The sequence below is a fragment of the Xiphophorus hellerii genome, chromosome 8 (genome assembly GCF_003331165.1).
Source record: "Xiphophorus hellerii strain 12219 chromosome 8, Xiphophorus_hellerii-4.1, whole genome shotgun sequence".
In the NCBI taxonomy this organism is placed as follows: Eukaryota; Metazoa; Chordata; class Actinopteri; order Cyprinodontiformes; family Poeciliidae; genus Xiphophorus; species Xiphophorus hellerii.
In genome coordinates this window covers 14952692-14980216 of record NC_045679.1, presented here as the reverse complement: position 1 = coordinate 14980216, position 27525 = coordinate 14952692, and the positions used below count along the sequence as shown (strand labels likewise).

General features: G+C 38.9%; 2 protein-coding genes across 3 annotated transcripts; both read left to right on the top strand.

Moving 5' to 3' along the window:
• Positions 1 to 1534: 1534 nt before the first annotated feature.
• On the top strand, positions 1535 to 17930 carry coro1cb (coronin, actin binding protein, 1Cb). 2 transcript variants are annotated; one of them, XM_032569992.1, is made up of 11 exons: positions 1535 to 3683; positions 9932 to 10131; positions 11469 to 11591; positions 11707 to 11836; positions 11965 to 12146; positions 12245 to 12364; positions 13338 to 13442; positions 13525 to 13670; positions 16257 to 16314; positions 16414 to 16656; positions 16985 to 17930. In XM_032569992.1, exons 1-11 carry the CDS (start codon positions 1550 to 1552, stop codon positions 17102 to 17104), a joined length of 3561 nt encoding a protein of 1186 aa, XP_032425883.1. In that variant the 5' UTR covers positions 1535 to 1549; the 3' UTR covers positions 17105 to 17930. The 2 variants fall into 2 exon arrangements, with proteins under 2 accessions (XP_032425883.1, XP_032425884.1); XM_032569993.1 differs by lacking the exon at positions 1535 to 3683 and adding an exon at positions 5090 to 5401.
• A 1401-nt stretch (positions 17931 to 19331) lies between these two features.
• Positions 19332 to 25385, top strand: LOC116724354 (mucin-5AC). Its single transcript, XM_032569994.1, has 3 exons — positions 19332 to 19502; positions 19719 to 19826; positions 21620 to 25385. Exon 3 carries the CDS (start codon positions 21638 to 21640, stop codon positions 23138 to 23140), a length of 1503 nt encoding a protein of 500 aa, XP_032425885.1. The 5' UTR covers positions 19332 to 19502; positions 19719 to 19826; positions 21620 to 21637; the 3' UTR covers positions 23141 to 25385.
• Positions 25386 to 27525: the final 2140 nt, after the last annotated feature.

Below are 27525 nucleotides of genomic sequence, written 5' to 3'. Positions count from 1 at the left end.
ATTAGCACCTTTTGACCTTTTTGACTTTGTCATGTAGCAAAAACTTTGTGTATTCTAGCTGAATTACCACAAAAGTTTCAGTGAAGTTAAATGTTAAATTAAATGACAGTATAAACAACTGTTTTATGAAAGTCTTAGACATTTTCAGTGACTTTTAGAGAACAAACAGCATAATCTAGGCCAAGGAAAATACCAGACAAGTTAGGGATGAAGTTGTGTTGAAGATTGAAGAATTATTATGGTATAAAAATCTCAAAAAGCATTGTTCCAACTGTCGTCCAGTGGGTGCGTATCGGACACCCACTGATATTTGGCCGCCCACCTAAACTAACAGACTGGACAAGAATCAGAGAAAAAACGCTGGAGGCGTAAAGTAACTGGGGGAGCTGTAGAGACACACAGCTCAGGTGGAATAATCTGCAGACATGCAGGAACTCCCTGAAATGCCCTTTAGTGAGAAGTAGCAGGAAGAAAGTCATCAAAAGCCATGTAAAATATAAATTCCTTATGGAAAAAGAGTGAGATTTTTATAGCTTAGAAATTAGTAAAACCAGCCACAGATGTGTTTTGTTTATCTTTTGATTCAGTTTTGTGAACCTTTCAATCACTGGAAAACTTTTAAAGTTGGCTGTTAAAACCAGAACACAAAAAGCAGGATTATCTTGCTAAAATGATAATTAAATTCATCCCAAAGTTCATTTTAAATCAACTTTATATGGATTGTAAGTGGTATTTCAACAAAACTACCTGGTATTGCATTATTTTGGGGATCTTTTCTGTTTAGGTCTAGTGCTTTCTTTGTAAGTTAAAAATACTCGGAGCGCCTGACAGTAAAGTCAGTTGAGCTGTTTTCCCCTTGTTATAATCCCTCATGCACCATCCATCATGTCTGCAGCTAAAACAGGCTCATCAAACCACAATTCCCCTCATGTGTCAGAGCCTTTGTGACTCGAATCACGTATTCCCGGCGACCTTTCTGTAGCTCCCGTCACCAAAACAATCATAAACATTCAGACCGTCTGAAGGAAGGCACGCATGGCGCAAACAAGCCTTGTCAACACAGCAGTAATTGGCAATGTGGGGTACGTCAGAACAGAGTAGGTGTGTCTATAGTAGAAAAATTTATTTCATAGAAAATCAAAGCTTAGTGATTTAGATTCAAAGAAAAACAAAAGACGTATTTATTTCGTTGACGTATTTGTCTGCAGGCGTGGGATCATTTGATCTTATCTGACCTTGGCACCTGGCAGCTGACCTCCTATCAACCTTATCTTGTTTCCTTTTTGGCCTGTTGACTCACTGGCAGCAGTCAGACCTGCTTTAATTATAGCCTCTGCAGCATTCCTGTCTGACAGAATAGGGAGAGGAAGATAGTGAGGCCTTGGGAAGCCAATTACGAACAGTGGAAGAATATCTAAAAATAGAGAGAGGTTCTAGATAATTAAAGATAATCTGTAAAATCTGTAGTGGAATTTCACTTCATTCAGGGTAGAGACAAAATGCATCCTTTATGTGTGTGTTTTGCTTTTGCATTTGCAGAAAAGGAGTTATGGGGCAGAAGCTGGAGAGGGTGTCTGAAAAAGACGAGGAATCCCTGGGTAATTCTGACTGGTCCGAGCAAACCGGGGACAAGCGTTTCTCGGAGGCTGCAGGACAAGACGAGGAAAGTCAGGAGGATAGCAGTTCTGTGTCCCATCTGAGCATTGGTGGGATTAGAGTAATCGGTAACTCGGGGAAGCTGGCTGTCATTACTTCACGTACAGGCCCCCAAAGCAGGCAGCCAATCAGGGCTGAGGGTCAGCAGGAACACTTTCTGAACTCCAGAGGAGAGTGGGTGGCTCCACTCAGGGAGACAGACTCTCACACTGTTGGGGACTCAAAAAGGGTCCTGAGCTTCAAGGAGACAAGACGAATCTCCAACAAAAAGGAAGGCTCTAAAAAAGGGGCTGCAGCCGGGACGGGGACTGCAGCGATGGATGAGCAGGACAATCTGAACTTCTCAGAAACAGACAGCAGCAAGGGGGTAGCAACCGCATGCAACCCTTCCAACGAGGAAGACTTTGTAGTTCTGGAAAGAGATGAGAACTGGATGTCGAATGATGTGGAAAACAACAACACAGGTCACCAAAGCAGACCTGGGGGCAAGGAGGACAGTTCTGACAGCTGCAATGATGGCAAACTTTCCCAATCTTCCAGGATTTCTCCTCAAGAGAAAAATAAAGACATTGCACGTGCTAAGAGTTCAGCCGGAGACAGTTTAGAGACAAAAATGGGTCGTCATTCGACTCAAGTGACAGGCAGCAGGTGTCAGCTAAAAGGAGTAAGCTGTGCCCAGGCTGCTCTAACCAAGACAACTGGTAAGGGAATGGCAGAGACGGACCAAAATGTTGCCATTCGTATGAGGGAGGAGCAAAACAGCTGTAAGGATCAGCGGCAAGAAGTTGATCACAACCATGAGAACAGGTTTGCTGGGGCTGTATCTAAGAGGGCCAAAGCTGGAGTCCATAGCAACTTATTATCTTCTACCAAAAGAGATAACATTCAAGTCACCAGCTCTCATCTTTCACAAACTGCTGCATCTAATTCCGGAGAACCGCGCCTGCAAGACGACCATTCATTTACCCTGGAACAAACTAACTCTATGCCTTCTCCACTGCAGGCGGGAAGCTGTGATGAAACTATGCAAGTTGCTTGCCTGAAGAAGGAAAGGGACCCTGTTTGCTTCTCTGCTGTCTTCACACCTCCACCTGTAACTCATAGTTTACCAGGGAAAGACACATCAAGTCCACCAGAAGCACCGTCTGCCTTGTCCACCATGCCAGCAGAGAAATCCAGACCTAAAGGTCCACCTCCTCCTGTCCCCAAAAAGCCCAAAAATCCTTTCATAAAGCTTAAAACTGCACAGCTAATGTCTACTGATGTGCAAAGAAGAGTCAAAGATCATCTACGATCGGAGGATAGGGCCAAGAGGAGACACACGTTTCATTTTAACAAAGATCTTCCATATGGTGCACCGACTAATCAGGACATGTGCATGTTGTGGGATGAAAGGGGCTCATATGCTGCACTGCCTAACTTTCGCCGACTATCAGCTGACGTTGGTCTGTGGGACCATCTTTCTCTGAGGGGCATGGATGATCGCTTTGGAGATATGATCGATTATGAATATTGTGTGCGAATGGCAGAGCTGTCTCCAGAGGAAGAGCCTCAAAACTTGGACATGATGCAGAGACGGGTGTTCCTAGAGAGACGATCCAGACGCAAATGGTCGCCTCCTCCTGTTACGGAAACTCTTTGCAGGCCAGGGGACATGCGTAACGATGAAACTGAAAGCCGAAAACATACGTTTTTAGAGAAAAAGGAAACACAACCAATCCTCCTGACTCACAGAGTCAATACACACAGCCAAAGCGAGCATACTAAAGATTTAACAGATCCCACCAGCAACAGAGACACAGAAAGATGCAGCGAGGTGGGGTCCTACAAGCCGGTGGCGGAAATTGTGAAAGAAACAAACCAAATGCAGAGACAGCAGGGTCGAGTCAAACCTGAAGAGGCCAAAGTTCAGGTTCGTCTGGCAGAGCAGAACCCAACTTTGAAAGTTTCCCAAATGAAGAATACTTTTGATGTCCCAAAGAAATCTAAGGAGAGGCCAGTGGAAATCCAAGCACCTCCAAAGAAAGGTAGGAACCACAACTATATAGACACTTACCAAAAATATACACAAAAACTAATGTCCTCTCCCACATTTTCAACATTATTAAACATGTCTCTCATTTAGAGGCTATTATTTTATTTTTAAACTCCAAACTTGGTGCCCAGAAACCACAGTAAACCATCCCTTCTGCTTCTGAGGTTTTAGGTTTTAAACTAATTTATTTAATTTTCTGCCAGCCTATGCCATTATAAGGCTAGAAGAGGTAAAAGAAAAAATATTTACAGACCAATACTAAATTTATTAAGCTATGACTGAATTTATAAATAAACTCTTCAGAAAGTATATGCTTAAAAGAAACAAAAATGTCTCAAATATTACTGGTTGTCGGTCCTTTTAATCAATATCCTCATCACTTGGTTATTATATTGCGTTTATTTTATTTTAATGAAGACAACATCCTGGAAATCAAGGAGAGAAATCACAATGAAAAAGATTTTAGACATATTTGTTAGTAGTCTATTACCAGGTCACATCAAGATCACTTTTATTGGTCTGACAAACTATTCCTTTGAGTCATTCCCAGCTGCAGGTTTCAATGTTTTGTGCATGATCTACATGAAAACACAATTCTGTGGACCTATTGGAAGAAACACCAAGAGTCCAAAGGTCTGAAAACCTTCTTCTTTTATATACAGTACAGACCAAAAGTTTGGACACACATATTACAAAATATGAACAAAATCAACCACTTAGTGTGCAAAACTACAAAATCACAGTAGACTTTAATCTGACCAAATGACGGAAACATGCAGACTCCACGAAGAAAACCACAAAATGCAAAAGATGTCAAGAAGAAAAAAAAACAAATATGCACAGGTACATTAAAAGCTAAAGGGAAGGAGACAAATTACAATGAAACACTGCAGTGAGTCTGTGTGTTTAATTTACTGTAAAGTTAAAATTAGGAGCGGCTCCTATAAGATTAATACGCTGTGTTGATTCTGAAACTTTGCATTTTAAGATTTTATTTAATAGTGTAAATGACCAGGTCACTTACACTATTGTTCTAAGGGGTGGCAAAAAAAAATCATTAAAATGGCCGAAAAAGGCCCTTTGTCCACACAGTGGACACAACTCGTCAGTGATATCAGCTTAATGAAAACTGATGAACAAATTGTAACAGCGCATTCTTTCAAATGTGATTTATTTTAGCAGTTGTCGCCAGAAACTATATAGTGTAAAGGAGAATGAGGGAATGGAAAGATGTTCAGCTTGAGCTCAAAAATTTTTTATCTTAAGAAAACAAAATGATCCTATAAAGACATGTGGAGGACAGACTGACGTATTGTTTTCTAACACCCCCATCCCCATTTCCATTCAGATCATTGAGAAATCAGAGCTGGCATTTGGTTTGCGCATGTGCCGTAGCCCAACGTATCCTGGTGAATTTAATAACGGGATGAGAATAGAGTACTGCTAGTCTTCCGCAGGTGAGGAGCGGACAGTAGATGCTGTGTTTTTTAACCACTATATTTAAAGAGATTTTAATCCTGGTTCACTTTACCTATTAGTGCTTGAGGGGGCTATAAGATCCTTGCAGCTGGGCTCATTTTTTCCAGCGGAGACAAGGGATACTGAAGCACCGTCCTGCAGGATAAGGGCGCGCCTAAACTGCCACATTCATGTGTTGAGATTGATTTTTCACCCTCCTTGCGTTGGAAAATCTTGCATAGATTTTAGGAGGTAAGGAAACTTAAACTGTGCTTTTTTTTTTTTTTTGCATCGTGCAATTTAGCATTTATTCTGTAAGCTTTGCAGCATCCGTGGACGCTCGCTGGATGGGTTTGGGAATGGGAGCAACCCCAAAAAAAAAAAAAAAATCCTGGGTGGAAATTTCTGCACTTGCGTCAGCTGGCAGCGGTCCACCGCAGCTAACGGTTAGCAAGCCTGCTAACCCACAGACAGCTGAGATGGAAAACACATTTCGGGACTAAAGGATGGCTTGTTTGTCTGGATGGTGGCTTCACATGAAGCTCACAGCTCCTATTGTTCAGCCTCCTAACGGTGAAACGTCTGTGTCGACGTCTGTTGACGGGACCAGCCCCGTTACAGCGTCCAGCTGCCACCACATTGAAGTTAGCTTTCGATTCACAGCTTTCGAGGCAGTTGTGTAAAGGATCATTTCGCTCTTTTTACGGAATCTACACCGGCTATAGTCAAAAATCATAAAATGGTCAAAATTAGATTAATTTACTCTAAACTGGCTACAGTTTAAACATAACCTACAATATGTGAAACCTTTATTCTTTTAATGAAACTATCTCATCTCAAACGAAGCTATTAAAAATTGCTATTAAACTAATTCTTTGTGTTGCTTAAATGTAATATATATTATATTTATGGCTTCAACAGTGACATTTCTCAGATTTTTATTTAGGTATTTGTAGCTACTTTATCATTTGGAAACCCCCAATGAGATCCTGCCCCAACTTTGGGAACAAATTACCTCAGGTGAAATCCTGCTATTCTTAAACAGGTCATATATATAAATAGACTGAATTATTCTACATAAAGTAGTTGTATAAAACACTTTTTTTTTTTATCTGTGAAACCTTTCTTGGTGTGTAAATCCACAAATATTACTGAACTTATTTGCACTCCTGCAGATAAAGATTTGAACAGTCATAAAACTTGTTTTAAGCTATCTGTAGATTATTCGACTATTATTTTAGCCTTTTTTATTTTACTAGAGCAGACGAAAGTTGGCTTATATTCCCCAACAACTCTGTAAAAGACCCTCATTCTATGAATCGGAAGCTAACTTCAAAGTCCACCCTCTGTTTAACATAGCACTAAGGTTAGCAAGTGCGGCTAGCTTTAATTAGCATTCTCTTTTACAAAGTCAAAAAAAGATGCTTGATAATGTCTGGCAACATCGTTTTTGAACCACTACTCTAGCGTGACTGTCTCCTTAATTTCCTTTGTATGTAACGCCTGTTTTTAATGTAGAGCTCAATGGGAATATTAGCTAATGCCGCTAGCATTGCCTGCTAGGTAGCCATTGTTTAACAGCAGCACCGTGCTGCGCAGCTTCCATTGAAAACACGAAGCGGAATTCAAATGTTCAACATGCCGGTGGTGTGATAGGCTAAAGCCGAGTTAAAGCGATAGTAGCTTGTTAACGGTAGCATCCTGCAGAACATGATGCTACCGTTTCACTGTTTGCTTTTGACTATAATGTCTAGAGGAGTCCGGGGCTCATTGCCTGTTTCCCAAAAATGCATATTACTACATCAAAATGGAAGTAAAGAACTGAAAATGACTACGGGCTGTTTAGATTGTTATATACTATGTATAGGAAAACAGATGACTGAAATAAAACATATAATGCCACTAGTAGTGTGACACAGTTGGCTTTAGACATGCAAAGGATCTAAAATATTAAGTCAATATGCCCAAGATTAAATGTAGAGTACAACTAAGCCATAAAAAATACATAAATATTGTAATTGAAACTGCAAAGTGGTTACAGACATTTAGGAAACAAAAACTATCAAGGCCACTAGCTTGAGAAATATAAATAACCTTTATTTTCCCTCATTGGGGAAAGTCAGATGGACCAGTAGAAAGTGAGGTAGATTTACCCAAAAATAATAACATAAAAACAGAATAACATACTTTCTAATACTAATAACATACTAATTGCACTTTTAGAGAATATGAAAATACTGTGCAGTTCTTAAAAATGGCAGACTGAGTAGGATCATTGAAAAAAGTATAACAATGTGCGTGTATATTTGTGCTTGAGAAACAGGGATGTGTAAACCAAAACATGAATGTTGTTTGAAATGAGGGAAAACAACAAATAACAGCAGAGATGTAAACACTTTGTGCGTTTGAGAACAGCAATGGTTATAAACTATACTGGAAGGACGAAAGAATCAACTATATTTATTTAGTATGTTTGATTAATTATGGATACAAACAATCATAGAAATATTGAAATCTGATTTACTTTGACGTTGGACCATAACATGTTTCCTTTTTGTAGGCATCTTGACCTCAAAACATGATCCCATTTTTGGAGATTTGAGAGTAAAGTATTACTGCAGACCATCCTGTGTGATAAATGTGTGTGTTAATCTTGGTAGATGCTGTTGAATGGGGCTCTGTGCATACAGGATGTTCTGATCGGCTGGCTAGACATGCCATGTGTCAACGTCATCTCTCCCATGTCTAGGTCTTGCGTTTGATTTATAAGATTTGTCAGCTTTTTCATCCTGTTCTCAGAACATATTAATAGTTACAAATGTTTTGCATGAGGCTTTTATTGCTACTAACTCTTTACATTGATACTTTTATCATTTAATACTTGAAAAAATCAGTCACAGAATGGAGAATTAAATTAGAAGTGGCAGAAAGGAGACAGGACTCTATAGTCTTCTGCTGAAATTCCTGCTGCTTAATAAGCTTTTATATGTCATCTTTATTGTGTAACAGACATCAGAAGATACATAAAAGACAAAATTAACCTTTTATTCTTTGTTTTCAAAATCCCAGGTGCCAAAGCTATTGGCACCTTTTAAGGTTCCCATAAAAATAAAAAATGTAAAGCATTTTTTATAGATTTATAAATTTTTGACTGCGGTCAGAAGACACAAAGCACTTCATGTGGCTCTGGCATTATCCAAAAGATAAATATGAGAAAAAGGACCTTATTCCTACTGTTAGGTATGATACAGGATCTGTGATGCTGTAGGCTTCTTCTCATGTTCCCTAGTAACCTATGACCTATGAAAATACCAAGACATTTTTTTATATTTTTGAGAAAGCGGAGTGAGTCATCCCCGGGTTTGAATAAATTTTAGCTTTTGTTTCTTGTGGTAATTTGCTTTCCACACCACAGATGTGTGCAAATAAAATGATTTGGAGAGTGCAAAATGCATTTAAATAAAAGATAATAAAAATCTGTGTATTACACCTGATGTGACCAAAGCAAAGGATGCTGTCAGTCAGTCTGCACACACCCACACGGTCGTAAGATAAAGTTGAAATGGACGAAATAATTGGCACTTATGTGGGTGTATAATGTGCATGTAAGGGCTTTGAAACAACAGCGGTCCAAAAAAATCCTGGAGTCCCATCAAAAATAAATATCAAGTTTCCAAGCAACGGAGCTATTTTATCAGATTACAGCTTTAAATCAGAATAACACCAACAGTGGCGGTGATACAAGTACAGTTCACCTCTGCAGTCTGGTTTGTAGACAAGGGTTCTGGATTAAATCCAAGTCTCAGCTCAAAGAGGGGTGAGTCAGCTTTTCCATTTTAGAAATCTCTCAACTGTGAGGGAGCAGGTGGTCTGCTGTGATGTCAAACCTGGTCATAACTGAGGGAGGAGACAACTAATGTATCGCTCGAGTGCCCGTTTAAGACTTTACGCATGTTTAAACACCAAATTGGAACATTATGTCAAAAATGATTCGGTTGCTGGCTTGTGTTTGAGAAGAAATGAACAGCATCTAGAGCATTGTGTTTAGAGCAACGCTGAATCAAGCGGAGTTTAATGTTGATGAAAGATGGGGATCGTTTTGTGAAGGCTGCAGCAGTAACTAACAGCCCATCTGTGCTGCATTCACAGGAACTGATGCAGCAGCTTAAAATTATAACATCCGTTATGACGGCTCAGAGCCTTCGCCCTGCTTCCCATTCTGCAGATCCCGAAAATAAACTAGAGTCCGAGAGCTTAGGCAGCAAAATAGGTTGTCCACTGGTCAGACTGGAATTTAACTAGCTTAAAATATTTACCAAGAGAAAGGAATTTTGAATCTATCTATCTATCTATCTATCTGTCTGTATGTCTGTCTGTCTGTCTATCCTGCTTTTGAAGCCTCTGTAAATGTCTACAGTGAATCCATTTTTAAGTTTTTTATTTATATTGTATCTTAAACTGGGAATATGATTTAATCAGACCAACTTAAGTAAAATGTACTCCATGTCAAACGGCCTCATTGAATTTAGTCTGGAAATGTTCACTGATGTATGTAAATGCATCAGGAGAAGACGTGTCTTGTACAGAAAGTGGTGTTGATGGAGCATAAAAGCTTAAACTCAGATGTCATTAATAAACACAATCTCAGAGCCATGACTCCCATTTTAAAGCTGCTGGAGCAGCAGAAGCTCCTTTTGGACACACTTGATCCCGTTCTTCTGTTTGTTTTGATGGAGTAACTCAGACTCGCCATGCTTCTCCCTGTTTTGTTTCTCACCACAGAAATGTCGCGGCGAGTTGTGCGACAGAGCAAGTTCCGTCACGTGTTCGGTCAGGCTGTGAGGAACGACCAGTGTTACGATGACATCCGTGTATCCCGGGTGACATGGGACAGCTCCTTCTGTGCCGTCAATCCCAAGTTTGTTGCCATCATCATAGATGCCAGCGGAGGAGGAGCGTTTCTCATCCTTCCTTTAAATAAGGTATTCAATTTGTGATTTTCCCTGTGCATTTTAGAAGGTTGATGTTCAGTTTCTGTGTTTTTAATCATTTTTGTTTGCTTCCTGTCTTTTTGAAAGAAAACCCTGTTAAATACTGATTAGAACTTGAATTTGGACATGTCACTAAATGTTACATCAACCCTACAGTGTTAGGAGTGTTTTCTAAAGCAAGCAGATTTTCCCAAAGTGTAGGTTAGGACCTCACTTTGGTTGTGAAACATTAATAATCGATTAAATTCTATGATTGTCCATTTGAACTGGTTTATTGGTAAATGTCGTCTCCTTCAACCAACAATAGCAGACTGGGTCAGAAACTTCTACTACAGCCATTTTGAGGGTAGAAGATGAAAAGCTAACGAGAATGAGAATGATGTAAAATATATGTCTGTGTAATCTTTTATAGTTTTGGACTGTTAGAAGGTGAAAAATTCATAAAACAGACTTTTTGTCAAGATTTCTCCAAATATGTTGCTTACTTTTTTAGGACACACCTGCATGCATTTGGGATAATACAAAAGCAGATTGTTGTACAATCTGCATTATTACTGCAAATTACCTGAGCTCTGGAAAAAATTGAAGAGCCCGGCCACTGCACTGAACCCCATTGAAAACCTCCTGGTTATTCCACCAAATATTGATTTCTGAACTCTTCCTGAGATAAAACATTAGTATTGTTGTTTCTAAATTAATATGACCTTTTTTTCTTTGCATTATTTGAGGTCTGAAAGCACAGCATTTTTTTTTTTTCGTTATTTTGACCATTTCTCATTTTCCACAAATAAATACAAAGTTTTTACTTGGAATTTCGGAGACATGTTGTCAGCAGTTCATAGAATAAAAGAACAATGTTCATTTTACTATAAAAGTAAAATCAGAGAACTGATCGTTTTGCAATGGTCTCTTAATTTTTTTCCAGAGTTGTACATAAAAAAATGTAAAAGGTTTTAGTGTCCAAACAGCAAACATTTTACATTGTTTTACAGCTTCAAGAAAGTGTCATAGTGATTGGAGTTTTCTCCAGTAAGGAGGAACACAATCATCCCCTCCTCCAACTGTTGCTACACACTGCGAACCAGCAGGCTGAAAGAAGACATCTGCACATTACTGTTCTGTACAAGTTCAACAAATTAGTGTAATGGGAGAAACCCATATCACCAACCTGCTAGCACCATGTCAGAAATTATGCATGATTGGCTTGCTTCTTTTTTTAAGTGCCTTGAGATGACTTGTGTTGTGATTTGGCTCTCTTTCTATATAAAAATAAACTGAACTGAATTGTATCGATCAGGAATGACAAACCCTTTTCCTCTGTCTCTTAGACTGGCCGTATAGACAAGGCGTACCCGACAGTTTGTGGTCACACAGGCCCAGTGTTGGACATCGACTGGTGTCCACATAATGATCACGTCATTGCAAGCGGCTCGGAAGACTGCACAGTCATGGCAAGGCCATATCTATATGTTCTAGCACTCATTCAATGTTTGCTTTATAGCGAAGTATAAATATGGTTCTGTGATGTTACTTCTGTGGTTCCTAACTTCCCTTCATTCGATGCAGGTCTGGCAGATCCCTGAGAATGGACTGGACGCTGCGCTGTCAGAGCCTGTGGTCGTGTTGGAGGGCCACTCTAAAAGGGTCGGCATTGTGTCCTGGCATCCCACGGCTCGCAATGTTCTCCTCAGTGCCGGTGAGTTTGGGTTCAATTCCTCAAATCAAAATAAAATTGGCCCACAGCGGAACCAAGAACAACAATTTATACGAACGGCTCCTGTTGGATTGTAGTGTCTGCTGAGAATAAACCTGCTTCCGTTCCAGGCTGTGACAACCAGGTGGTCATCTGGAACGTGGGGACGGGAGAGGCCATGATCAGCCTGGACGACATGCACCCGGATGTCATCTTTAGCGTCAGCTGGAGTCGCAACGGCAGCCTGCTGTGCACCGCCTGCAAGGACAAAAAGGTCCGCATCATCGACCCACGTAAAAAGAAGATAGTGACGGTAAGTAAAAGGTGCTAGATCAGAGATTAACGTCTCCCCAATAAATACACGTCTGGTGACACAGTTTTACAATCTGACTGGTGCGATTCTGCTTTTAGGAGAAGGACAAAGCCCATGAGGGAGCTCGACCCATGAGAGCCATCTTTTTAGCAGACGGGAACATTTTCACCACTGGATTCAGCCGCATGAGCGAGCGTCAGCTGGCCCTGTGGAAATCTGTATGTGTTCATCATTTGGTCTTCTTGAATCTAAAATGTACTCTCTACTCAAATCATGAAGCCAAATTTTTAAATCCTGACATCACCAGTGATTTACAATAGGGCTGAAACAACCAGGTTAATTGTGGTGAATCAATTATTGAATTAATTGTCAACAAATTTAGTAAACAATTAATTGTTAACTGAAGCGTATAGACTCAAAAAATCCCAATCGACGTATTAAGAGGGCATTTTGTTTTTAAGATAAAAAAAGTTTTGTAAATGTTGATATTTAGTTTTTAAATAGAATTTTGTTACTTGCATGACTTAGTGCATTTCTTATATTGTATAAAAAAGGATTAAATGGAAAATCTGCAGAATGTCCAAATTGTTTTTATCTGATTAACCAATTAATCCTCAAATTAACCAACCGAATAACCGTCAGACTGAAATTGTTTTTAGCAGCCCTAATTTAGAAAGCGATGAGAGAGAATCAAAAACATGAATAAGCCGTTAAATAACTACTTTTATTGGGCAACACTTTAATCAAATTAGAAGTGAATACAGGAAATAAATTCTGACATTTATGTTATTTTAATGTTGTAATAATTCATTAAAAACATAATTACATTTCACAATAATTTTTCAAGGCATATAGAATTGCATCAGTATCTTTAGTATTAATGAAACTAAAAGCATAACATTTTTCTGGCCAGATGACTTGTTAATCTGCACAGCTGTTTAAATACAGACCAGTCAGATGATTAGTTTCAGTATAATACACAATATCTAAATAATCTAAAGCATTGAACATTTCCTATTTTTTCCAATCATGCCAAAGTTTCTGCTGTGCACCTCCTTTCCAGCAGAGGGCGATGAATACCAAGTAACATTTCCTAATAGAGCTCATGGTCTGTTTTTTTTCCCCCATTTTTAATTAATATAATCCTAAAGCATACCAGTAAAAGTTAAATATATAATTCTGTGTTTGCAGGACAACATGGATGAGCCAATATGTGTCCAAGAGATGGACAGCAGTAATGGGGTTCTGCTGCCATTCTACGATCCAGACACTAGCATAGTCTACCTGTGTGGAAAGGTAGTTGACACTACATAGGCTTCATTTTTTAAAATTATTTTCAAATGTTAAATCGAAAGGTTCACTTATTCTGTACCTGCAGGGAGACAGCAGCATTCGGTACTTTGAGATCACTGACGAGGCGCCGTTTGTTCATTACCTCAACACGTTTTCAACAAAGGAGCCCCAGAGAGGCATGGGCTACATGCCCAAGAGAGGCCTGGATGTCAACAAATGTGAAATAGCAAGGTATTAAGACATTACTGGTTTATATATATATATATATATATATATATATATATATATACAGTACAGACCAAATGTTTGGACACACCTTTCTAATTCAATGGGTTTTCTTTATTTTCATGACTATTTATAAGGCAAGAAATCCCACTTATTAACCTGACAGGGCACACCTATGAAGTGAAAACCATTTCAGGTGACTACCTCTTGAAGCTCATCAAGAAAATGCAGAGTGTGTGCAAAGCAGTAATCACAGCAAAAGGTTGCTACTTTGAAGAAACTAGAATATAAGGGGTATTTTCAATTGTTTAACACTTTTTTGTTTAGTGCATATTTCCACATGTGTTATTCATAGTTTTGATGCCTTCAGTGTGAATCTACAATGTCAATAGTCATGAAAATAAAGGAAACTCATTGAATTAAAAGGTGTGTCCAAACTTTTGGTCTGTACTGTGTATATATATATATATATATATATATATATATATATATATATATATAGTACTTTTAAGAAGTTCGCTCCCTTTTGCTTCTTTAGGTCTAATTGAAGCAAAATCGTGATAGTACTTTTTTATTTTAAACAATAAAGCAAAATGTAAAAACAATGAGTCTAAACCTAAATCTCCTCTAGGCTTAAAAGCATTAATGATTCCAATTAATTGTATTCTGTCAGGCAAACATATAAACCCATATTATTACCACTGTGGTTGACGGTTGGTTGGGTTGTTTTTATAGAAATGTGGTGTTTGGGTTTACTATAACAAACACCACCGTGATTCTGCAAGGGACTTTTTTTAGACATTCTGTGGTTTATTCAGATGCAGCTTTACAAACGTAATTCGTGCTGGAATAATCTGAGGAATTAAATTTTACCAGTCTTTATGTCTGGATAAATATGGAAAAAATGAAGCAGAATATGGAAAAGGTTTTGCATTTCCTAATTTTCTTTAATACTCTCTCTTTGTTTAAACACAAAAAGCAATTTTCTTTAAATCATTTATCAAAACAAAATTTAAATTAAATGTTCTTTTGGTATTACATTTTCCACATAAGCCCTTGAGTTAATTATTTTAAATATATCAACAGACCTCTGATTGTTTTTTTTTTAATGCTCGTTAAAATAAAAATATTTTTTTAAAAATATTGTAGAAATATTTAATAAGAAATTTTCAGTATATATGTTAAACTGGATTAAGATTTGAGGACAAAAGGAAAAGCTTTTGTCTTTAATGTGGCTGGAGCAGCAGAAATGCAAACTAAAAAGAGAAATCACAGGATCCAAAGTTGCAAAACTCAAAATTTTTATATAGATTTTTCATAATCATACATTTTTGACATATGGACATACAGTAGATTCCCTTTCAGACCATTACAGCCACTGCTAATCATATTGGGTGAAGCCAAACTCTATTAACTACAATAAATCTCTAGAAGACAAACATTTACAAATTTCCAGTTTACTTTAACAAGTTAATTTAAAAACTAAACAATAAACTAAACCCCAAAACACTCAATCATCAGTCTTTCCTCCAGTTGGTGTGTTTTCTTTCCCGATGAGGCAGATTAAACACACCAGTCCGCACTGTTTATGGGTGCGCTTCCATGGCAACACATCGGTAGTTGACCACTTAAAGAAGAAGAGAATAATGAGAAAAACATCTAAAAGTTACATTGTGAATCAGATAAACCAATTTTGTGTAGATCAGTATTATTTATAAACCAGTTTCACTTAGTGCATAGAAAATTAAAATGAAATTACCTGTTAGTGAGGGAATGGATTCCTCTCTCCTGGAAATCATAAAGAGACCAAAAATAAACTTTTCTTTAAAAGATCTGACTTCAAGATTCCAGATGTATGAAAATGTCAACGTTGCAACATGTTTCTGTTAGCGTTGAAGGGGCATAAATCTGGAAAAATATGTAGTAACCCTGCTGGAAATCCCCTTAAAGTCATTTAGAAGCAGTGTTGTTGTCATTTTGTCACACACTGTAAATGTTGCCTATATGTTATCAATATAAATAATAATAATAATAGTGCTTTTATTAAAAATAAACAAACTGAAAGTTGTTCTATTCATAGAGCTGCAACTGTATTCATATATTTATTCACTATTATTATCTATTGACATACTTCTAGCTGATATGCTTAACATTTTAGTTGTGTCAGACCAAAGGACATGCCTGATATTTGTCTTTGAAAGTATTTCCAAACAGTAATCTGTCCTCCATGTTGTATTTGGAGTTATGGCTTCTTCCTCACTAAGTGGCATTCCAGGTCATGTTGGACTCCTTTCATCATCATCTTATCAGCTTCAGCCAGCATTTTCACAAAGTTTTTTTATTTGTTTCTGTACTTATTCACACATTTCATACCAAAGTAGGGTCCTCAGAACCAATCTTCTGGTGTGAAGGTTGGTTCCTTGCTGTTTGTACTTGCATAATATTTCTTGCAACAGGGAAAAGTCTCCTTCAGCCATGTGTAAATTGCACCCTTGGAAAAATCTGCCTCTCTTCTGATAACATTTGAGTGCCATTAAAATAATTACTTTGTTTTCTCTTATATTAAACTCTTATCACTTCTCATCTCTTTAGGTTTTATAAATTACATGAGAGAAAATGTGAACCAATCATCATGACAGTCCCACGTAAGGTAAGCCATCATGTTTTTTACTCTTCTGTGAGCTGGTATGCTTTTCCATTATTGGTGCCTAATAATTTTCCCCTTTTTCCACGCGTTGCACCCTCCCAGTCGGATCTGTTCCAGGACGACCTGTACCCGGACACGGCCGGCCCTGATCCCGCCTTAGAGGCAGAGGAATGGTTCGCCGGGAAGAACGGAGGCCCGATCCTGATCTCACTCAAAGACGGCTACGTCTCCACCAAGAACCGGGACCTGAAGGTGGTCAAAACGAACATCCTGGAGAGCAAGCCAGCCACAAAAGCAGAGAGCATCCCGACCATCCAGAAACATGCTTCTCCGCAATCTACTGTTGTAAGTGTTTGCAGAAAATACAATTTTTATTAACATTTATTGAATATTGACTGTTGTTGTGAGCAGATGGTGTGATGTGATTTCAGGATTTTTCCTCGTTCACAGTCATAATTTTGGAAAATCCAAGAAAATTATGGTTCAGTACATAATCTTGTTTCTGGCTCTCAATTTAGCACAGCTGCAAGGAAAAATAAACGTCATTGCCCGCTGGACCACATTTGACTTAGACCGGATGAACAGATGTTATTTTTTTCTGCTCACGATCCAAATTATTTCTCCCCTGGTTCCAAATATTCAATATTTCTCTTCGTTTTTTTTTCTTTTTCAGAAAATGGAAGACAAACTGGAAGAGGTACTCCGAGAGTTCAAGTCACTCAGGGACCGCGTCATCCTCCAGGACCGCCGCATCGCCCGACTCGAAGATCAGGTCTCCAAGGTTGCCATGTAAGACGCAGAGACCCTTGCCAGGATTGCTGTTTTCTTTCGGAGTCAGCTACGGCCAGTTTTTAAAGATTCGGCTTCACCGAGCTTGGTTTCCGTCCCATTCCGTCGAAACCAAGCCCACATTCCAAGACGAACTTTTATTTTCGCTCATCGGTCCTCCCGTTTCACACTCTGCCCTGACCCCCTCACAGAGGAGAGGAAAAAACTTTCAAAGCTCATGTTCGCATCCGAAGAAAAGACATTTTTGTTAAAGAAAGTCTTAACTGTTTTTATTTTTTAAGATGTGGTGAAGCATTCTCACGTGAAGGTTGTACTTACTGCTCAACAACTGTAGCATCAGTATTTCCATTGTTCTTATTGTGTTGCCAAATATGATTTGTGTGCCGTTTCATGCACTGCTTTTATGTTGTTGTTTTCTTTTCTCCTCCTGTTGTACATTCCAGTCACAACCTGGTAGAACAGTACAAGTCAAAGCTGGATTATTTTTAAAACAAATGCTGTCGGACTGTTTTCTTCCCCGCAGTTTGCTCGTTGGCATCAGTCAGAATATGAATATGGAAGAGATCCTACCACAGTTCTCTCCGGTTCTTCTGGGGCTTTTAAATCTACCATTGGGGTCCGAACATGGAGGAGGAGGGTGGGTGGGTGTAACATCTTCCTGCTGTAAATGTTGTGAAAATGTTGTGGTGCCTCTTGTCACTGTTAAGGGTCAGACGAAAGTTGCCCTCTCCGGTGCGTATTGGTATTGGGAAGGGACCACTCACAGCCCGTGTTTTACTGAACCTCTGACAGACAGTTCTGTGCACATAATAAAAATTTTACACATTAAAGCACTGCTTCTTTTCCTCTTTATTTAATACCATCTGATCTGTCAACAATTTTACATTTCCTCTATTTCACTTCTGTTATCAGATAAACATTTGTAATCTGAAAAATCTGACACATTTCAACTATTCATACCAGTGACAGTATAAAAACTATTGTAAAATGTACTATTATGCTTCCTTGAACAGGTTAGGATAGGTCTATGGTGTATTTCCTGCACAAATTCATTCTCAGATGATGTAATTTCAGTCTGGTCAGTTGTGCCTTTTTTGAACTCCTTTCAGAATGAGATTTTGTAATGCGTCATGTCACTTTAAATCCAAATAAGCTGCTGGCCACGCCCACCCGACTCGTTTACACTCGCATGTGAAAATGGCTGCAACCATGTGCAGTTATACAATCATACATGTTTGAAAAGCAGAAGTAGAGCCTCCTACACAGCCAACAAGAAGCAACAAGAAGTTTCTGGATAGCAAGTCAACAAAAAACTTCCAGCAGCCATTGTACAGCACATACAATAGTAAAACCAGCTGACCAAATGTGCTGGACCTCTGTTTTAACCTCATTGCTAGATAATAACTGTCTATAAACTGTTTCTCTCATTATTGTGGTATGTAGCAAATAGGAAGGATTTTCGTAACACTAACAGACCTAGGACAGAAAAAGTTTAGTCAGATTCGATGTTGGCCAGTAAGAAAAGAATATATGGTTTCATGTGCACTCGGTTATGCTTTTCTTTTCCTCTGCTAGCAATTAACAGAGCTTGGGTGTGCTGAAAAAGCCCATATCTAAAAGCCAAAAAGTGTGTAAAAGGAGAACTTCTGCTATTTGGATTCAGGTGGGTCAACGCAGGAGGAAGAAGCAAGAAAAGGACAAGTAACAAACCACAGGAAGACGTTGCATCTGTCTATTTATTTACTAATAAATAAACAGGCCTGGACGCAACGTTTATTCCCGGCCTTTCCATTGCATACATATATTTTTGTCACTTCTGCTTGGTAACCCTTAAACAAAAAACAGGCTAAGTGTATATGTGACTTGAACGTTGTGCAAAACCACATGCCAGTGTGACTCAGTACAGGAAGTGACAGTTATGGTTTCCACATTAGATGGACGAGTCTGTTTCCACCCGGATGTCTAATGTAGAAGGCCAAGCATGAAATTATGCACCAGTCTTTTACAGTTTGGCCACTGTCATCAGTCATCTGACCACAAAGTTACCTCAGCATGAAGATTTATGACTGATAAAAGGGAGTTTCATTTGATTTCACGGTTTTGTTTTGGAAAAAAAAAAACACACATACTAAGAAAACAATGACGTCCTCATATGACTGATCTTCAGTCCCTGTGGTTACATCTCAGTCCCTTGAAATCTCTCATTTAGAGCTTTTCTCCCACATGACCTGCAGCTTTAAATGTGAGGCAGAAATGTGATCAACGGCTGACCATGCGACAAGCATCTGAGTGTTTTACAGAACTGGGCACTTCCTGCTATTTTAAACAAACCAGTATTCTAGACATGCTAAGGACGCTCCGCAACAACGAATCTGAGCTCTGCTCTGCCGTACATCTGTCAGGTGAATCTCCTCCTATCTCAATAAATACAAATTAATATTGATGGTGGGGTTAAATGAAATTGTCATTATCTCTTTAAAACTGCATTTGCTCATTTTAGTGAATGCATAAAGATATGGATTTCAAAAGGAAGTGTCTCCTCATATCTAAGTCATCTAAAAATGTGATATACCGTCATGTTTCTTTTTTCTTCATTTCCTGTTTCTGTCATCAAGCAGAGCAACAGTTGCCATATCAGTGCAACGAGGATGTGCGCAAAGAGAGCCTGAAATGAGCTGAGGTGAACATTTTCATTGGATCTAACATCAAATTCGTCCAATACCGAGGTAAGACATGAGCAGGTGATTCTGAAAACACTTCTTAAGACAGTTTTTAACACCTATTTTACCTGCATGTAACGGAGTTTGTTAGTAAAATGTTATGACATGTTCCTCAACTTCATCTTTTTTTTTTAACTGCCACTGTGACACAGTGGCAGTTCTTTAAAAGCAGATAACGCAGTTTGAGTGTTTCAAAATACCAATATTTGCTGAAGTTTTTAGTGTTTTTTCTGGTGAGAATGAAGCAAAGGGTGTGGTGAAGGAACATGACTGTTTCATTATATGTAAGACGTTACTGCCATACAAATGACACATTGTCAATATTGAAGTGGGAAGTTTATACACTCATCATGTGCGTGAATATATTAATTTTTGGGGGGTTAAGGATGTATTTGAGCTGTTTTTATTGCAATGTGTATGATTACATATACATTTTTGCAATTTTTAGAGGATAAACACTTTCTGAAGCCTTGAACTAGGTCTCAGCGTCATCCTGTCTGGTTATTTAGCCACTCAGAATTTGTAAACTTCATATATATTGGTTCATCTCTTTTTTTATTGAATACTGCTGAGGTCTATGTAAATGCAGAAACTCGATTTGAACTAGTTTTTCCTGTTAGGATACCCAATTATGTCCAGATTTCAACCATCTGACCCAAACTATGAGACTCAGATTAAAGGTAATCGGTGGAAATCATCAGGGCTAATTATGCAGTTAATGAGTCTCAAAGCTATTAGTATATGGAGGATGCTGTAGCGTCACTGTCCACAGCAACATGGGCTGAGAGAACACAGACCAAGAAATAAGTCGATCCTTCAAAGTAAAAACTGGATGGAAATTTTCACCTACAATGAAGACAAGAAAAATGCATCCTGGTGAAACGTTTCATGGTGAAAAGAACCAAACATTGAGCTTTTTAGTCATATTACAAGAGGAATGTTTGGACAAGTCAGGCAGAGAGTTTCAACGTTGAAAACTGTACCAGCTGTCAAACATGGTAGTGGCAGCTTCATGCTGAGGGTCTATTCTGCTTTATTGACAAACTTAATTGAGTAATGTTGAAGCAAGACCACCTCCAACTTCCCCAGCCTCTTTTCAAACCAGCGAGGTGGAAGCTAGACAAAGTTTGGGACTAAAAAATAAGAAACTGATAATCTACTGTCTATTCTTGATACCAACCTATTCTCGATCTACAAAGCCAGAGTTGTTGCAAGACGTTGACCACAGCGACAAAAATATTTGTTACTCTGTTTGTAAATAGGACATGTCCACATGTCAGTGCTATATATATATATATATACATATATATATATATATATATGTATATATATATATGTTCAAGAAAAGCGTACTGTCATGTTCTGTGTTTTCTGTGTATTTATTTAGAGTTTTCTGTGTCCCCGAGTCTTCGTGTTGTCCTGTCCTCCCCTTGATTGTTCCCAGGTGTGTCTCGTTCTGTGATTACCCCCTGTGTATTTAACTCCACCTGTGTTCCTTGTTCCTCGTCGGGTCCTTGTCAATTCAGTGTCGTATGCACCAGTCTCTTTTGCTGTCCCTTCAATTAGCCTGTTTGCTACCGACGATGAGCCCTGGTTTCCGCTCAGTCGTGCTGCCGGGTTTTGTGGACTTATTCTGGACATTCATCATTAAAATCATTTATTTATCACATCCTGGGTCTACAGCGTCTGCCTCACCACCTTCACCACCGCATTTCATGACACGTACAAATTCCTCACTGTCACTTTAAGTCTCTTTAATACAGGCAGTGTTTTCAAAATTATTTTTTCTGTGATTTCAGATCTCATATTTAACAACCATGCCCTCCAGCATGAAGATACGTGCTGTGCTGCTGTGGGGAGTGTGTGTGTTGTTTCCTGTGGAGTCGGTGACGAGTTCAGCACCAGAAAACAGCGGCACGAACGTCACTGTTCCACCAGACATCACAACCAACCGGCGAATCACTGCATATGCAAACACGTTGCAGCCTGCAACCCTGCATCCAGCAAAACCTACAGATGCTGCTGCTCATGCGACGGAGGCAGAGTCACCCACAGCGCACCATAAGAACGGTGACATAAACACAAGTAAAAGTGAGAGCAGACAGCTTGGTTTGACTACTGCTGAAGAAGCAGTCAGCCATTCCAAACCTCTCACCCCCACAGAAAAGGTGACGACTAAGGATGTAGATTATGTAAAGACGACAACTGCAACTGCACAAACCTTCACTGCAGGGCTGACGTCAAGTACAAGCAAACCTCTGTCTGTCAGTCAACCAATCACAGCTAGAAGAGAAGAAGAAACTTCTGCTCCAGTGACCACAGCAAGCGGTGGAGTTAAATCTTCCACTGCCATCTTCACTGCTACAAGTAAAGAACAAATTTCCTCGTCAAAGACCACAGGCCATGCACACACTGTTACAGAAGTCACATCAACTGGAAGTGGACTACATCCGTCCACTGCCATGACGACAGCTACGAGTGAAGTGCAACCGTTGTACAACCGTTCAACAACAGCAGAAGCAGTAAATCAGACAACAGATCATCTCCTCCACACATCTGCCTCCAGTTTTACTAACACGACTTCTCCTGCAACACATTCTGCAACGACTTCAGCCTCATTTGTTTCTACTCAAAATTCAACATCCATTACTGGATTCAGATCAGAGGTACCTTCCACCACCTCTTCGGATAACTCTACCCAAAGCACTTCCACCTCCAGTGGTCCCACAACTTCAGTTCCTACGTCAGGAACCATTAAGTCCACCAGCACAGAGCTCTCATCAAAATCCTCTTCTGTTTCCGCCACCACTAACTTCAACTCTACATCACCTGAACCAGTTTCCACTTCAACAGATTATTCCAACACCACCGCCAACTCGTCCAGCCCAGCTGGAGCTTTTATTCCTCACATCATTGGGTCAACAACACGCTCCACTCCATCGACTACAAAAGCTCCCTGCGAACCGTCAAAGGACTCGTCAAGCAGCGAGGTTCTGCCCTGCTCCACCAAGGGCGTGGTGAAGCAGTGCCTCATAGTTGTCGCCGTCTTGGCCTTGGTGGCCACCATCTTTGTAATTTCCACCATTGTCCTTTGCATCAAGTTGTCAGCAAGAAAATACAAAGTTAGGAAACCTCAGCAGGACACGGAGATGATGTGCATCTCCTCTTTGCTGCCTGAAAGGAGTCACACCTACACAAGGCAGCGCAATCCGGTGAGCAACGGAGTCCTGGTGTACCCTGTGGGAGGAGACAGCGATGAGGAAGGTGGGGATAATCTCACTCTCAGCAGCTTCCTGCCAGAAAATGACCGCTATGTTTAGCTGGTTTGGTGTAGCCTTGTGAGACGGAATGGATCTGCCTTGGATCAGTGATGCAGAAATTGAGTCAGTTTATGTGGTAGACACAAAAACCACAAACACTTACCACTTAATGATCAAAGCTGGGTCACCAACATTTGACATTTGAGCAGAAGGATGTTGACTTTGAGCAAAACTTGTCATTTTTGCATAACTTTACATATGTTCTCCCCCCTCATGGGAGAATTGAAACCAGGATGCAGAGAACGATCAAAGCTGCTCTCTCTGTTTTTTTTTTTCTTTCAAACATCCGGACCAAAAACTCTTGTGGGATTTCACTTTGCAACAAGAGACAGGAAGCCTTTGCTTTGTCAAGAAAGATGTCTTCTTCACAGAAACTGCTCAGTTTTTTGGAAACTGAAGACTTAACAATTTAAAATCAAACTTTATTGAATAGATTTTACCGTTTATCTGTGTGTAAAAGCACACTTTGTGAACTGCAATAATTGTGTTTTTTTATGTCACATGCATGGCATATAAAAAAGTCAACACACCTATTGACATGACAGGTTGTTTTGTAACCAATGTTACTTCCAGTTAATTCAGAACCTTACTTAATTAAAAAATCTGAAATATTTTAACGAGCCTAGAGAGGTGGATTTACAAACTAAAATAATGTGGTTGCATGTTATCCGATCTGATTCAGGTCTGAGCACTGACTGGACCCATTCAGAACTTTATTCTTCTTCCAGTAAAGGCATCCTTCCATTTTGAATAGTGATAATTTTCATAAAAAACATTATTTTTTATGTGCACCACTCGTAGTTTTAACAGATTCCCCCACCTGAGTTCTGCATCTCTGCATCAGAATAATGTTCTCCTTTCCCGGCTGGTCAGTTTTGCTAGTTTTGGGATTTGTTACCTGTTTAGTTGCTAACTTCTGCTTATAGCTGATAACAAAATATATCTCTACAATTCATGCCTTATAACACAAAAGGGACATGGTAACAAGTAGATATATTACGGCATTATGTGTCGTTCCTTAAACCAGGGACAAATATCTGAAATGGTGATAGCTAATACTAGCAATTTTCACCACAGTCTAAATGCACTCAGTCGTGTTGAAACACAAACTAAAAGTTCCTCACTGAGTTCTGTATTTCCTAGTCCTTTATATTAGATTTTGCTTTCAACTACAAACCTGAAAAATCCGACTTCCCAGCACAAAGCAAATCCAAAATTTGAGTCGTTGTCCAAAAGTTTCTTTTCTTCCTCAGTGTTTTAGCAGAAACTTGAAGTTTCCTGCTAAAAATAAAACATTCACTGGTATTTGGAAATAATTTTTTCTGAATTTTTTCCATTTTGACTAATGCCTCAAGTCCAACTGAAGAGAAACAACACCAAACATGATGCTGCGTCCCTCATGCTTCACTGTGGGTTTCATGTCCTTTTGCTAACTTGTAAGTTTTGGAATTATTGTCAAAAACTTTGATATCGGTTCCCATCAGACCACAAAACGTTTTCCAAAGTATTTTTGTTGAATTTGAGCCACCATCCTGCCACCTTGTCCCAGTTCCCAGACATGTGCTCTACAGCCAGTACCACCCAGAATCTGGATCAGTTTTCTTATTTTTGTCATAACTGTTGATGTGTCTTCTCTATGCTCCACTGTGTTTCTAACACTTTGGAGAAAGTTTGTGCCTTATCCTGACTGACACCTTTTTGACACTGTGATCCCTCTGATGCTCTATTAAGGTTTCTGCAAACCATTGCTTTCACTGAGATGTGATGAAAAAAATGTTAGGAAATGCCTAGTAGAAGAGTTTTACTTTATTTGGAGTTCATCAGAGGAACCTTAACTCCAATTTAAAATGAATGTATGACAACAGAGTGTACGCACCCATGAAACCACATTATTTGATTTATTCATCCACATTTTAAAAATATGTTTGTTGTTTTAGCTAATTTGCACAGAGAAAATATTTGATGACAAGTTGTGAAATTATTCATCTTGGTGTAAGTTGTATGCATCATATTTTAACCTGGGTGTGTATATTTAATATTCACTATATAGTATTCTGCTGAAAGTGGCTTTTTCCTGGTAGGGCTACAGGATTTCTTATTTATTTTTTTGGCAGCTTTGAGAAAAATCTTTGCATACGTTTTTTGGAAGAAAGCATAAAAAAGTGTAGAGAGTGCTGGTATGGTTGACAGTGAAGGGGCCCAAGCTAAGTTTTAATTGTGTATTTCTTGGAAATTGTAGACTTAAGAAAAAAAAAAAAAAAAATATATATATATATATATATATATATATATATATATATATATATATATATATATATATATATATATATATTATTTCTGCAGAACGTTTTATGTTTTGTTGTCTCCATTTTGTTTTGTTCGCTCTTAACGATACTCTTATAAAAAGCCCAGTCCACTCAGACTGGTAAATAAGGATGCTATTTTGATACATGTGCTTTCCTCAAAGATTAATCTGTAATTGATGAGAAACGTGAGAATAGAGATTCGTACTATTGAAGTTGTGACAGCAGGAAATTGAGGATGAATCAAAGTCATTTTGACCTTTTAATGCACAAAATCAAAAATCACAATTTTGCATCATGAATTTAGACTTAATATTTGTTTTCTTGTCTAATGTTAAACACAATCTGTGTATTGTTTAAAATTGGAAAAATCAGAAATCTCTTTAGGAAGGTAAATGAGAATTGGTCAAATTCACCAAACTGTAACTCCCTCTTCTCTGCAGCTGAGCTGAGTAAATAGATCAATAATGATACATTTACTGTGTACATTTGCTGAAGGAAACAGTGTCTTTCATCATTAAATGTGTAGTTTTGGTACTTCTTTTGTAACTTCTCTTTACGGCTCTGTAAAGGGCAGAGTCACAATAAAACTGGATCTTCTCTAAACTCATTCAGTTCCCTTATTCACAAAAGGCTCCACAGACAACCTTTTGCTTCCTACACTGGATTTTAATTTCACATTCACTTCCCTTCTTGTGAAACGATAACAGTTCTCTGAATGCTTATTAGCCTCACAATGTCCCCCTTTCCCCCCCTTTGTGTCCCATCAAATATGTGAAGCAGGCAGCAGCAACTATCAACAAAGTTGAGACCGACGCAAACCTTTCTGACGCCGGACGTCATCTGATGCTCCTCTTGACCATATAAAGCCAGGATTGTCTTCGGCCACAGACAAAGCAGAGTAGTAAAGAGAAAATCTCACTCCAGTCCTAAACTGGTCACACACTCGGCGTGTGCATTGAATTGTTTGCTTGTGGATGAAAAACGCTTCATTGTTTGCAATAGTCTCTCCTCCCTGCCTTTTCTCTGGTTGTTGAAGTTTTTTTCTCTCCACAGGAAACATTAACCTCTTCCTGCATTAAGGTCAATCACTCAAGCTGCTCTCTGACTACTTTATTTAACCCCAGGTGGTCTGCTGCTACTCATTGGCATCACTTCAACATGACAGGCTGCCAAATCGGGTCATCTCGCTGCATAAAGTGTCGGAGCTAATGGTTTTTTGCTAATTCAGCCACTTATTTGTAGGGTCCTGCAAAAGTATTCATTTCTCTTTAACCTTTTCCCCATTTTGTCACATTGCAGCCGAAAGATTCCAATGTGTTTTTGTGACATTTTAAGTGATAGACCCACGTGAAACAGTACAAAATGGTGAGCTGTAGATTTTTTTAGGGCAGATCTACATACTAAAATTATCAACCTCTGTCTTTGGTCAGAGTGAATAAAGCATCTGTGAAAATCATTTTGCTTCCGATTCTTAATTGGATCTGCTCCTGGACTTTGACTGGGCCCTTCTAACACATGAATGTGCTTTAATCTAAACCTTTAGATTGGAGCTTGGGCTGCATGTTTAGGGTCAACCTCTGACAAAGTCTTTTGCAGCTTTTCTTTCTGTATTTAGCTCCATCCTTATTGAGCAGATTTTCAGTCGCTTCGTTAAGGAAATTTTTGCAGCATGATGCGTTTCTTTGAAGAGATTTTTTTTTTTTAGAGTGAAGTTGGTTACACTGGATTTTATTTTGTAGCATCAGGAAAAATGGGCTAAAAACAATTGCTTTATGAACTTTTTGGATTTCTCTGTGTAAAGAAAAGCGCAATGTACTTTATTCATTTCATTCACTCTGCTTCACAATTGATTTTGAATTGATCGACAGCATAAAACCCCAATAAAACACACAGGATTTCTTTGGGTTTGAATAAGACAAAATGTCTAAATGGTTAAAGAGGTTTAAATACCTTCCATGTCCAGTTAGCCACACAAAGAGCAGAGAGGCGGTCCCTGCCCCCACAGCACTTTATAAACTCATACCTAACAAGAACAATCTGTGCGCAGGCCTGGAGAACCCAGACACTGTCGGGGAAACT